Source organism: Talpa europaea (genome assembly GCF_964194135.1).
Source record: "Talpa europaea genome assembly, chromosome: 4".
NCBI lineage: Eukaryota > Metazoa > Chordata > Mammalia > Eulipotyphla > Talpidae > Talpa > Talpa europaea.
This window is the reverse complement of record NC_140070.1, coordinates 97,844,317-97,858,771: the sequence shown is the minus strand read 5'-3', so window position 1 is coordinate 97,858,771 and position 14,455 is coordinate 97,844,317. Positions and strand designations below refer to the sequence as shown.

The following is a 14,455-nucleotide window of genomic DNA, read 5'->3' as shown; positions in this document are numbered from 1 at the left end:
GAAGCAGAGGATACCTGCCATAGAAAATGAAGTTGGGACTAGAGACATCTGTTTGTGTCCAGATATATATGTATTTTAACTGGACTTCATGATGAAACATTAGGGAAATGACGGCTCAAAGATGGAACCAGACTGTCCACCTTTCGAGCTATTTGTGGCTGTGTCTCCTTTGTTTATTCTTATATTTGGATGATATCAGAAAAGAAGCATCCTGACGTTTGTGAATCCATTATGGGATCTTCATTAGAAAACTTCAGTAAGAATCCAGTGTACTGTGATTTTCTGCCATAACTTTGCAATTTAAATAAGAGTCGTGATTTTCTGAGTATGTTCAAAGTAGCGAGACTATGCTAGAGATTTTATGTGATCACTACAATCGTCACAACAGCAGTGACTAAGCAAGGACGGGGGTGTATTGGAGTGCAGGCTTGCCCAGCAAGGAAGAGTGTTTATCACTGACATTATTTAGCATATTGAATTTAGTATTGTTGATAGGTGGTGATTTTTTCAAAAGACAAATTTTAGTTTTATTACTGTTTCTAAATTCTCTACAGACAATTTCACTTATTGCCTACATTCTTTGCTCCTAGTCTTTTGGTCCACCATTGCAAAACCACTCAGGAGATAATTAAATCAGCCCCAGACAGAGAGGGCAAAATTGATGCTCAGAATTTATAAGCATTCTCAGTCACAAAATAAGAACTTGTGAGTGATAAGTTGTGAGTCTAACCCAGGTCTAACTCCAAATGTCCTCTTTTCTTCCCAGATACCATGTGAATAATAGTAATAAAAATAATAAATGTAATCTTCTTAGGTGTTAAATGTGTTCTTTTATATGTGATTTCACTTAATATTTGCATCAAATATGTAAATACTTGAGACAAGCAGGCGGGTGTCATCACCTACCTTCACAACTCAGGACTCCAAGAGGTCAACATGTCACTTCTAGGAGTGAATTGGGCTCACATCTAATGAAGGTTTAAAGCCATCAGGTCATTGTTTGCTGTGCCATTTTTGGCTCTCTGTAAAAGAACTATGTAACATTTACCTTTCAAGCTCCCTAATGGTGTTTCATGCTCCCCTAATGGTGTTTTTCCTTATTAGGAACTCATTTCTGTCTAAGGAAGCAAAGAGAAGTTCAGGTCATGAAATTTGTAACGTGGATTTAATCCAGACTCCACCAAAAGCTGGCCATATGAATTTGGTTAAGTTACTAACTCTATCTGTCACCTCATTTATAAAATGGGGCTAATAATACTTACCTTCTAGGGCCATTATCTGGATGAAAGTAATCTTTAAAGCCTAACTAAAATGTTGCCACATGGCAAATATCTATAAATTGAATCCTTTATTAAGAATTTTGTTTTTTATTCTATTATACCAAATAGTAGCATGATTAAATAAATGATATTGCTTGCTAGGACACAGTTGTTTTCTTAGTCATTCTAAGAGTTGTGTTATTGATAATGTCATTCTAAGAGTTGTGTTATTGATAATGTCAAAAGAAGAAAAGCTTTGTTAATATTTTCAGAAGCCAGAATTTTGAATAATAAAATTGGAAGACTTGACAGCTATAAGCTATTCCAAAATCAAGTAAAAGAATAATAGTGAACCTCTATGCCTTATTATTAAGCCATATTTTTATTATAACCGTATTTTGAGCAAGGACACCTATTATTTTAAATATACTAGGCATGCTACAATAGGAGTTTTAACAATTTTTCTTAGCCTTACCTATGCAGAATTCATTATAAAAGAATTTTGAAATACTCATTCCAATAAGCCATGAAAGAACAAACTTGTACTAGTGTATCCTTTGAGAAATATTAGCAACAGGATCTTCATACATTTATCATTATCTGTGAATTTACCCTAGATTTTCAAGGAGAGAAGCAAGTGTTTGGCCTGTGTTATTGACCGGTGTCATTCTGTCCCAAGATTAGTGCACTTAAAAGTGTTCAAGAATAAATTCACTGTTGCTTTTCCCCTGCTCTGAGGAGTGAGCTAATGAATACCTTGCTATTTATCTGTTATGTACACTTTCAGACATAAGTAGAGGAGACATAAGGTAGGCCCAATTGTCTCCATTGTCATAGATCAAAATGGTTAGAGGTAGGAGTTTAGTATGGCTGACTTTCCTCCCCAGTCATGGCAGTGCTGAGTTCAGGCATTGCAGTCTTAGCAAGAGCATGATGGAGTGAGCCCAGCATGGAGAAACAGAAGAACTTCTGCTCCTAACCAGAAACTTGGCTCCAGAAAAAAGAGGGGGAACACAGGAGCTAAACAAACCTAATCTGTTCTTACTATTTGCTATGTGCTCTGGCTATTTTATAGCAGCTATTTGCTCTACTTTTTAGGGGAAAAAAAAAATTCCTTCTCCCTGGTACCAGGGTAGGGATATATACTAAATAAGTTCCTGCCACAGAGAAGGAAACATTCAGGGCAAGGAGGAACTATAGGCTGGGACCTGCATTCCTGGTACCACAGAGGAGTGCCTGGAGGCATCCACCAAGACATTGCTATACTAAGGATCATCATCCTCCATAACATGAGTGGTGAATCGTTTAAAGTCAACTCCTTCACTTTAAAAATGGGGAAGTAGGGCCTCCTGGTGGCACAAGAGTTTAAGACACAACCTATGAAGCTGTCTGCAGCTACTGCAGCACGAGTTCGATCCCCGGACAGGGAAGTGACCCACATGGCACAGCAGACCTCTCCTGACTCACCCACTGCTCCACTCAGCAGTATATTTCAGTCAGTCTGCCTGTTCTGTTCCTCACTTTGTCTCTGATGAATCCTCTCACCCCCCACAACTCTGGCCTGTACCCCAGTTCTTATATGCATAAATAAATAAATCTTTTTTTTAATGAGGAAGTAAAGACTCTGATGGGTGCAGACACTTGCCCAGACCTCAGATCTAGTTAATGAATAAGCAAATCAAACCTCAGGTTTCCTATTTCTGACTGCTACCCCTATCTCCTACCCCATGGAATAGATGAATGAATTATCATTTTAAAAGTTAGCAACTTAAGGGTTAAACAAGTTATGGGTATGAAAACACACTTGGCTCATACTGTTACAATTGCCCATGTGTGAGGGATGGGCAGTTTTAATTAGAATTTGGAATTTTTTTAAAGCTGTAAAAGATAATATTGATGATTAAAGTATGGTTCCCTCATTTTATAGATAATAAAACCAAGACACAGAGAGATAAAGTGTGTGATGGGCGGTCCACACTGACAGACTAAAATTAAATTTCTGGATCCTAGTTTTCAAGCCAGGGTTCTTTCTGGTGTGCATTTGCCTTATACAAAAATGAGCAGATGTGTCTAAAGCAAAACACCACCACAACAACAACCCACTCCAGTACACCTGTTTATACACAGGGAGACAGTGTTTATCCAAATGTGTTTAACTCCTTTCTGAGAATGATTTAGAGATGCCCAAATTTATGTAAAAATGAAACAGGGGACACAATTGCAGAACAAGCTTATGTTTTTTTACATCCTTTTAAACCAAGAAGATCAGATTCTTCTACAGGCGGAAAACTTAAAAAATAGTTTCTGAATATGGAGGAAAAAATTCAGAGATAAGTGAACTGAATAATGTGCTGATGAGCAGAAATTTAAATGATTTTTTTTATACCAGAGTTCACTTTACTAATTTCCTTAAATAAGTTTTTTTTTTTCTCCACAAAATCTAAATAGGCTATTTGGATCTATTTTTTCCATGTCCTCACAGCCAAGTTGCCATTTTCTGGCAAATGACTTTGGACAGAAAAATCCTTTTTCTCCTTGAAGATTCATAACCTGCACAAACACAGCACCAACAAGCCAGGAGCTTGCAATCACCATGTTGACTCATGGAAACATTTGTTCCATAGGGTTGTTTGAAAGAATCTTAACAAATAAGAATGTCAGATATGCCTTTGAGCTCAATTCAAGTCTGTTACAGTTTTGTAGACCCAGTCCTGAGTTGAAAAATATTGAGTGCACAAGTCCCAGGCAGAGTATAAGACTGAGACAACAGGAAGGCTTCTACATACCAGGAAAGACTTTAAACTTCACCCTCATACATAAAAGCAGAATCACCTGGGTCATTGCAATTGGAAACACATAGGAGAAAAGAAGGTAATCACTTAATACTACCTTGTCTTTCTGAATTCCTGTAACAATGTCTGGCTAAGCTTTGGTTGGGAGAAGGTCAGTCTTCTGCTATTTCTTCAGACCTCTGAATGCTGTCTCAAACTATCATTTGAAATAGTTTGATGATGATTTTAAAAAAGATAAGTGATGAAATTATGCCTTTAAAGTCCCAAATCCTATAGTATTATCACTTAACGTATGAAAAGAAAAAAAGTTTGCAGATATTACAACCATTGAGGTTGTAATAATTGATGTTCTACTGGAGGAAATAAAAAGAAATCCTGGATCACATCTTTTGGGTAAACTGTGTAACTATACTTCCTACAGATCCTCCCACTATCACCGAATCCAAGAGCAACGAAGCCACCACAGGGCGACAAGCTTCACTCAAATGTGAGGCCTCAGCAGTGCCTGCCCCTGACTTTGAGTGGTACCGGGATGACACCAGGTAAGTGCCAGACCTGCCCTGCCCTACTGCTCTGCTAGGTGGTCCAAGGGGCCCCAGAAGCCATAAAGAGAAAACCAAATTGGGCTGTCATTATGGAGTCTCCACTGTCAGACTCTTCCTTTCCCACATCTCTCGATCAAGTGCTTTGGGCCTGATATTGCCTAGCTGATGCTCCAGAGAACTCAGATGACATGCAACGAGATAGGTGGTTAAATGGGTAGTTTCCACCTGCATGTCTTTCTTGCCTACAGCAGAAACACAGTTCCAAGGGAATTCATTCATTTCTGAGTCTCCTCTGTCAATGAACATAGATTCTGACAACATGGGATTTCGTGATGAAAATGAGGACTTCAGCAAAACATAATTAAATCTAGCTACGTCCTCTCCTTTTTCCTCCCATGTGATGATGAGAAAGAAACCGCTATCCAAATGTTCATCAGTGTTTCCTTTTACTCTTCTGTTTTTGAACTCATAGAATAAACAGTGCCAATGGCCTTGAGATTAAGAGCACGGAGGGCCAGTCCTCCCTGACGGTGACCAACGTCACTGAGGAACATTACGGCAACTACACCTGCGTGGCCGCCAACAAGCTGGGGGTCACCAATGCCAGCCTAGTCCTTTTCAGTAAGTATGGCGGAGCAGGGCCCCCCTCCGGGGAGGAGGTGGTTATGTTCTCATGTGAAAACTTGAAAATCATCTATTTAAGGTAAACATATATAAAAGTCAGACTATAGTTATTACAACAAAAATATAGGCATCTCAATCCCTGTGCATAAGGTGAGATTTACAAATGGTTTTGCCCACTCTCTTGGATAATTGCCTTGTGTTTTGTTGGTTTGGTTGGTTTGGTTTGGTTTTTCCTGATTGGATAAACTCTGAGAATAATCAGAGAAAGTGCATCTTTTTTTTTTTTAATTTTTAAAATTAGTTTATTTAATTTGAAAATTTTTTCTTAACAGAAAGAACATATATATTGCCAAATCCGGTTAAAATGATAGACAGTGCATCTTTTTTGATCATGGTCTCTTTAAGGAGCAAAGGCAATGTCAAGTGCAGGAAATGGATATCAGTTAAAAAATGGCAATGGTGAGCATAAATGAGGAAGAAATATTCAGTGAGGATAGATAAGGTGCTGGGAGAAGAGAGAGGCTAGAAAAAGAAAGTGTATTTTTAACAACAAGAGGAAGGGTGGAATGAATGATTAAAACAATATAAAATCTAAGGGAGGAAAAATAGTTGTGGGGGGGGTTTCATATGACAGTGGGAAACATTACTTTTCTGATATATTATTGGACTAGAGATGGAATTATAGAGCATTTCTGAAGATCAGAGAAAATCCAAAAGGCAGACAAAGGAGGGATCAATTTTTTTAAGTTGCTGGTGTTTTCAGGAGAGCCCAACTTTGTAGCTTTGCAGCTTTGCCTCAGTACCATGTTACAGTCAGGTAATCGATCCCCTGTCGTTCTGGCTTCATGGCTGTGCACATAGAAGCAAGTCTTCCTGAGAAAGAGAAGTATAGATGGTGAAATCAGAGGAAAATGATAATGTTTGGAATAGTAATGTGTTTATCCAAATAAGTAAACCCCAAAAGTTAGCACTTGCTGGGCCAGAAAGTACATTTGGACTAAAGGAAGAATTCCAAAGAATTTACTATTTTTTTTTGGGGGGGGGGGGACAAACAAGTCATGGGCTCTTTTTTCTGCCCCAGTTTTAACTGAAAAATCTAGAAACACTGTGGCCAGGAGAGATTCCTCCATCTTCCTTTATTCAGTTTAGATGAACCTACAAGGGGAAAAAAATATTTTTAGAAGAAAAATCAATTTAAGTGAGTTCCTTTGAAATGTGGTAGTAAAGTCATTTTATAACTACTCAAGATACCATTCCACTTATAAAAACAACAATGACAAATTCCTCTAAGTTCAGACTTCAATTTTTCCATTCACTCTCCCACTGGCTTCAACTGGTAACAAACAGTTCAATGGGATACAGCTACACAAATGCCATGTCAATATGAAGCTGAACTCCTATCACTGTTTTCCTATCTCCAAAGACCAAACATCAGTGTTCTTGGCTTCAGCTAGAGACATCAGTATCTCAAGATACTTGAGAAGGTATTTATTAAGAAGTGTAGCTTCCTGCTTTATTTCTAACATGTAGGATTCCATAAATAAGGGGGGAGGAGTCTGGAAACAGCCTCAACAATGATTTTGAGTTTTTGACTCGTCTAAGGTAACTTGGTCAAGCAGAACAACATTCATTTAACTAGGAAGCTATTATAAAGATTAGAAAAGAGAAAATGGGACAATGGATTAGTTTTTAAAAGCGAACACTAAAAATTTGCATTAAAGTAGATTTTCTTCCTATCCCACCTAAAGTGTACATATATACATAATGATATATTTCAAATAACAAATAAAAAATGATAGCTATAGATGGGTAGAGATGGAAGACTGGAATACTTGAAGCAGAGACAGGAGGGCAAGGACTAGGTTACAGATAATGGAGCGCCTGCATTGGCTCTGCTGCCATCACTCTGCTCATAAAGTCCCTTTAAAGGACTCTACCCAGAAAACTTAAGAAATGTCAAGAATCTTAACAAAATTCTGTCAATAGGAAACCCAGAAGTTGGGCCAAGATATCATGAGAATATTAGGCTTGACAGTTTCACAGCCGTCCCCCTCAATTATATACTTGAGACGCACATAGTGTGGTGATGGTGGCTCTTCCCACGGGCCCAGGCCACCCTCTGTGGGCCACCCGCTGGCGCACTAGTTCTCCCTCAGCAGCTCAGAGGGGGAGACACATGTGTCTGGTTCACAACTGATTTCCCACCTTACAGGAAAGGTAGGAGGTGCAATACTTACAGAAGCATAGAATACAAAAGGTCATTTTGGAGGTGAAAAGGAAACTATTAAAATTGTCCACCCTCAGTGAATCAATTGCCCATTTTTTAGACTCAAGGCCTAAATCTGAACATTTGAAGGGGGACACTCTGACACTTCCAGCACACCTGGCCCATCACCACCAGTTAATTTAGGGAGGTACACTGCTACCGCCTGCATGACTGAAACCTTGGCAACGAGGCTCTGTGGCAGCTAAGTTCACCTAGGGCATGTGTATGTGTGGGTGTGTGAGAGAGAGAAGGGGGGGCAAGAAAGACAAGGAAAAAGAAAGAAGACTAAGAGGACAGAGGAGACAGGTAGGCAAAAAGGAAGGAAAGGAAGAAAAGGAAATAATAAGAAAGTACATGTATGAGCACAGTCCCAGCACTTAGATTCAAAGTCAGGGTGTTTAATGGAAGGAGGAAGCCACTCTGTGTGGCGGAACTTTTCCACAGATCCAGGTCAGTGGGGGCGAGGTATTTGGGAGGGGTCTGCAGCCTGCACCCTGTGTGGGCACTGTGAGCACTGTGTGGGCAGCGGGGTGCTCTGCTGACCCAGCCAGTCCAGAGCAGCTGAGGCAGCTGGCAAGGTGCTGCAAACAGCAGCAGGTAGAAACCTAGAGCCAGAGCCCCTGAACAGCTCACAATTGGCCATCTTCCTTGGCTTGTCAGCACATTTGCAACGTCCATCACAGGGACACGTGCTGACTTTTTACACAATGTCAATTGGCGGTCACTGAGACCCCTTGTCCTCCACCACCTGTGTACATACACATCTCTGCTCTCTATTCAAGCACTCATCTCCTAAAGGGTCAAAATGATTGAGTGAGCATGCAGGAATACATTGTATTTATAGTGATTTTCTTCTTCTGAACCAGTGGAGGCATTCCTTTCTTATTCTCTCATTCTCTATGCATTCTAGCTTTCTGTTTGTCCAGGAGCCATGCTAATCCAGTCTAAATGTCTAATCCCTCATATACTTTTCTTCATCCCAGACAAAACTTCACCTTATACAATTTTCCTGGACACATGAATCCAGTGGTATAATGTGTATGCGTAAGAATTCAGCTCCTTAGTCTTTGTCAGATGGGGAATATGCCTTGTCTAGATGAAGAATTGCATGTTCACTTCAGCAAATGTAATAAAATAGATTCCATATTTCCACACTGATGATTCAGAGAGACCCAGAAAGGAAAACTGGTTTTTTTTTTTTGGGGGGGGGGGGTGCTTGTGTTGAGTTATCTTAAAAGCAATGTATAGGAAATAAGAGTAAGGATGATTTTAATTATCACTACTTATCAAGTGAGTGCTAACAAGGTGCTCTGCATATGTGCCAAACACTCCATATACACAACCTCATTAATCATCAGAAAGCCCAAGGAGGTACTCGTATTCTCCATTCTGGAAAGAGGGTAAGTCACTTGTGCAACTGAGTAGGACTACCAGGATTTAAACTTGAGTGATCTTCGTCCATAGTCCAAGTTCTAGAACAACACATTATCTAGATTTGTATATGTGGGGCAAATGTTAGGAGATGTGTCTTTTGCACCTTGGAGGTAAGGAGACATCTAATTTATTTCTCCTCTTTTCATTTAGTGAGGCCTTTCCACTGAGCAAATACTGTTACATTCCTTCCCACCCAGGAGCATGGCTTCTGCTGCTATCTACTTCCATTTCACTTGGTCCCCTAGAGAGTTTGGTTCCTCTTTGGCACATTGAGATGCTGAACTAATATGCAAGCCAATGTTTGGCATTGGGTCTTAGGGAGAGGAAACGTCATCATATTAAAGAAAGATTATCCTACTGATCAATAGCCTTCTACTTTAGATAACCGTGTAAGGTACTTTGAGGTTATTGAGCATGCGCGCGCACACACACATACACACAAATAAAATACCAAGAAATCTACCACATCAGTGGGCAGGAGGATTTTACATTTTCTTTTTAATTTTAAAAGGTCATTAACTTGCAAACCTGCACTTGATGAAATTTCAAGTATTACCTAAATAACCCAGCTCTGAAGAAAACCCTTAATATGAGGGCCTCTCCCTCTTTATTGGAAACCATTTTAAGTTATTATCTTAGGGAGTCAGTGTTTAAATATACACCACTTGATGATGCTAGTTAAGACTTGGCAAAACCTCTTAACCAGCTACTTTTGGATGCCAGATAATAAAACAGTTTGAACAGCTATTTGAGTACTACCCACATGTAGTTTGGAAAACTGGATGCATACCCCGTAGAAGGGCTCTCTGTGGATACAATAGGAAAGTGGTAGGCACTGGGACTAGTTTTAGTTCAAAGAATAGGCATTAAATATGCTGACTCCCAGGAAGACATCTAAACTGGAAAATAAGAGAAAATCATGTCTGAGTTTATAAGTCATCTCCCTATGTACACCTTACCATCAACAAAAGTCTTTGTCATATAGGTGGTTTTAACTCAAAGAGTTTTCTTATGAAATGGCTAATATGCATTTAACTCTTTCTTATGGTGTCCCAGCAAAATCAGTCAATAATACTCCCCACCCCATTTAGCAGATAAAAAACCCAAATCTCAGAGTTCAGGAATTTACTAATAGCCACAGCCTATAGTTCTGGAGCCAACCTTAGGCTTCTGTTCTTAAAGCCTTCAATTAGTTGCTAGGCTGTGTTGGCCTCCTCAAACATTAGCCATCAAAAAAACAAAACACATAGTACCAAGGTTCCTGCCCTCTTTGTCTTTTGAATATTAAAAGTCAGAAAATTCTGTTTTGATATTAAATCGTATTTACTTTGCACCCTTACAAGAGCCCAAAAACTCTGATGTAAACTCTAAAACACCACAGAAAGATAGTGAAAGAATAAAGCTAAAAAGCTAGTATGAGAAAGTGTCTAAGGAATGATAAACCAGTAGGCTGGAATTAAGAGAATGAGAATAACTAATGGGGCGTGATAGGGCTAAGATGATGATAACAGGGTGGAGCTAAGACTGTAATAACAAGCTGGGAAACAGTTGAAAAGGCAATGAAAAGAGGTGGGTGAGATAGTTTAACAATATAAATGGTCTTGTAGAAATGAGGGCACAGTGCATTTACCCAGCTGTGAACAGTGTGTTGAGAAAATATTAAGCTGAGTCATTTAAACAGTCTGAATAATAATGGTAATAATAAAAATAAAATACAGTAGATAGAGTATAGGATGGGACAGTGGTCTCCAACTGCTAAACAAATGGTGAAAACAGTTCAGCTATTTATTTTCAGAGCTGGAAACTTAATACCAAATAACCAGTGGAGTTTAAACCATTTTTCTACTTGACAATTTTGTAACTAAGACACAATTGTTCAAGGGACTGTTATTGACCTGTTCCATTTTAATGTACTTAGGAAACTTTGGCATTGAAACTACAACTTTCAGCCAAGCTAGGAAAAAGCTCACTCTGCAAGGAGACTGGATTTTCTCAGGGCCCAGATGGACTGAATGCCCAACTTCCAGGCAAAATCTATCCTTTCTAAGTTTATGGTACAAGATGACAAGCAGATCAAGTTCGAATATACACATATGCATTTCTGTTTATGGTTTTGATTTCATTTCTCTTAGGTCTTTAACAAAATTTCTTGGAAGAATGTAAAAAAGTGTATACTAATTATATTACACAGTTGGGTTCGGGGGTAGCAAGAAATATTACCTATCCCAGAAGGAATTAGAGTTAAACCTGAGGTTTGATGAGATAGAGGATACCTTAAAGCTTGAACTCTTTCAGCATGTTTAAGTTCCAGTTAGCAGCTTGGGGATGCGACTCTGAGGGACACATAAGCTAATATTCAAAAGGAAAGCACTTAATACTCAGCAGGTATATCAACAAGCAAATCTGATTGGTTGATCAAATTTCAGGTAATACTGTATTATCACAAGAGGGTGGAATTTAGGGAGAGACTAACAATAAAATGTATCATGTGGAGGAACTTACTACTCATGTACTAACACCAGTAATGTGGAAGTAAAAACCTGAAGGAAAAGTTGAATTAATATTTCCCAAAATAAATTTCCAGGTACTTCTCTAAAGCTGGCATGAGCTATAGGGCTTAGGGAGCAAATGTGCAACCTAAGCTACCATAGGTCCATGATGAGCTAAAGAGAGCAGAACCAGGACCAAAGTGCCAGTCTTGAAATGATCACTACTAATTTAAACACCGTTAACCCCCAGTTTCCCCAAAAAGTAGTCTTGGTTGTGGTTTTTCCCTAGGGGAGGGTTGGATCTTGTGTGTAGGTTACCACAATATGAGATCGTTCTTTACTATAGCTATTTTTTTTAAAGTCTTTGGATTTTACATTTTAATAATAGCTCTGATACTTTAGTGTTAGTAGGAGAAACAGACACTTTGTGGAAGATATAATCCTATAAGCATGAAAATTCACCTGTTTTATAATTAAGTATCAAACATGAATAAGATAGATGTATATACATATACCTTATAAACTCTCCATGATGTATTTTTTTCCCCTTTAGAACGTGTCTTACCCACAATCCCCCATCCCATTCAAGGTCAGTATGAATTTTATCACTGTAGCTCTGTTGCTGGGTCATTCTCCATCATCTGTAATGTCCAAAACAAAGGAGGAAAATTCATTCACAAAATTCACACACAATAGAAATCATTTGTTTTCTTAAACCTTCCAAAGTCGATCAATTGATATCCATGTAACAAGTCTGCCACCCAATCAGACTTCAAGTTGGTCAGTCAGAGGAAGATGATGCTAAACACAGAAGGCAATTTTTTTCTCCAATCAGTATGTAATATAGATTTCTATGAACTCTTGTAACACAGACAGCTAAATTCTTTAGCTCATGAAAATACAAGTCCTCTGACCATGTTAACCTAAGGAGGTTTATCAATCCAAGTCCAAAGTCATTGGTATTACTTGTAAAGATGAATTTATCTGTAGTCAGAGATTTAACTCAACCAGATTACAAGGACATTATTGATTAAAATCTTGGCCAATTCAGGGAGTTTTTATTTTAAGACATAACTGTTTTAGAAAACACAAATTTTCAATAGAGGTAGTCCCTCTGTATTCCTTTTCATGAAATTTTCTACACACTCAAATTAAATTTTGCCTCCTGCATCACATTTAGATGCAAGTTGCAGCTCTAACCTTCTAGCTTAAGGCTATTTAAAGGCAAATTGGCAAATAAAATTAAAACAATACAAAAAAATCGGAAATGAAACCAACCTACCATTGAAATTAAATTCCAGAAAAGTGATTTGCAAATAACACTCAAAGACCTGAGAAAAAATGGAAAGTAGGCCATGCGGGGCCTAGTGAGGAAAAAAATAAATCCAATTAAACATGATTATCAAATACACTATAAAGAAAATGTGCTCAGAATTAAAGGTAGAAAGCTGCTGGTTTGAAGCTGGATCATGTTTCATTAACACTTGTCCAAATTAAAAATTAGGCCAGAATTGGGTGTAAACACTCAGTGTCAATAATATAATATGATGCATATGCATATATTCACATATATGCAAACTTATTTTAATTAAATTTGAAACTAGAATTGTAAAGTCTCAAGAATCAATGAAACAGCTTAATAAAAAGTTACTCTTAAATTTTAAGAAGTGTCCAAGCTATTTTTGAAAGAATGCTGTTGAATAAAAACCTACCCTAAAACTTTAATGAAATCTGTTTTTTATCTCACTAAAAATAAGACTGTTAAAATGTGCCTGTTTTTCAGGCTTGACATGAAACTCAGTGTTCATGGAAAATATCCCATTTTGAATTCCTGACATGCCACAAGTATTTTAAGACATTTGTCTTTTAGTGTGATTGCAAAGATTGACACCATGTTATCATGTTGCCATCTTGCAAATATCTTGATGTGACAAACAAGCACATACACAATCATCCCAATGAATACATTTAGATAGAGGTCAGGCTCCATCCAAGATGAGCTTCCTGCAGTGTCTGTCACTGTGACTCTAGGTTTCCTTTGTGAGAACAGTCCTGTAGCCACAAACTCCAATATTTTATCTGATCATGCTTTATGATATGTGGAACAGCTAACAAAATGAAGCCAGACATTGTTCACAAAGGACAGCTGGCGGATACTAAAAAACAGTCTGGACTAGGGATGGAGCATGTGGGATTTTGTTGAACTTAATTTTTTTCCCACAAACTGAATTGTTGATTGGAGAATGACCCTAGTTTGATTTTGCATTATAGATAGACTGTAGATAGCTTCCTTAGATCCAATAGTTTTAGAGAATATAGTTTATCTGACTACTAATACTTTGAGCTTTTGCTGGTAGAAATTGAAAAGCTGTTCATGGAGACTTGGGATAGCTGGTGTGAGAGATTGGTCTGCAAAGATAGTGACCTGTTAAGTTCCCCATTCCTTACAAGGACCTTAACTTTCGAGAGATGAAATCTTTTTTCTCCTCTCTTTCCAATCAAGATGGCAACCCATGTAAAATGCAGGGGAAAAACGACTAACCTATGTATCCTTGACACTGTTTATAGTGCTATTTAAGTGCCCAGATATCTATGAAAGCCTTGCCTGGCTCATTGCGTCGCTACCTTTAGTTAATGTTATGTATTGCCATCATCTTTGTGGAATCCAACATTTCAGCCCTAACCTGTTAAGACATCCATAAGCAGTCAGTTGATGTAAATGGCCAGAAGGATTTTGCATCAATTAATTTTCTTAAGGTATTTTGAAAAGCAAGAAAAAGCCCCAAAGGTCCTTTTCTGGTCTTGGCATCAGAAAGAGAACTTTCTCTCCTATTTTCCAATAATAGAAATACATGTTTAATTTCAGCTGCTTCACTGCTACTATCTCTCATCGGAGGGTCTCTCCTCCTAACTCCAGGCTACATGACTCATCAAGCTGCCTGGGACAAGGCAGAGTCACAGCAGGAATGAGCCCTAAACCCCTCCAAGCTGTGATTAAACAAAAACAAGGCTCAATAAATCAAATGTATTTCCCTTGGGTTTCCTT

At 38.3% G+C, this 14,455-nt stretch overlaps 1 protein-coding gene across 2 annotated transcripts in view; it reads left to right on the top strand.

Moving 5' to 3' along the window:
- Window positions 1-14,455, top strand: part of LSAMP (limbic system associated membrane protein) — a gene marked incomplete at its 5' end in the record, with an annotated part of 588,105 nt that overhangs the window by 554,868 nt on the left and 18,782 nt on the right. The window contains 3 exons of one of the 2 annotated variants that reach the window (XM_084232496.1): window positions 4,473-4,593; window positions 5,069-5,217; window positions 11,963-11,998. In XM_084232496.1, coding sequence (XP_084088622.1) covers window positions 4,473-4,593; window positions 5,069-5,217; window positions 11,963-11,998 — 306 coding nt within the window. The remainder of the gene's footprint in view (window positions 1-4,472; window positions 4,594-5,068; window positions 5,218-11,962; window positions 11,999-14,455) is intronic. The other variant, XM_084232497.1, reaches the window with a different exon arrangement.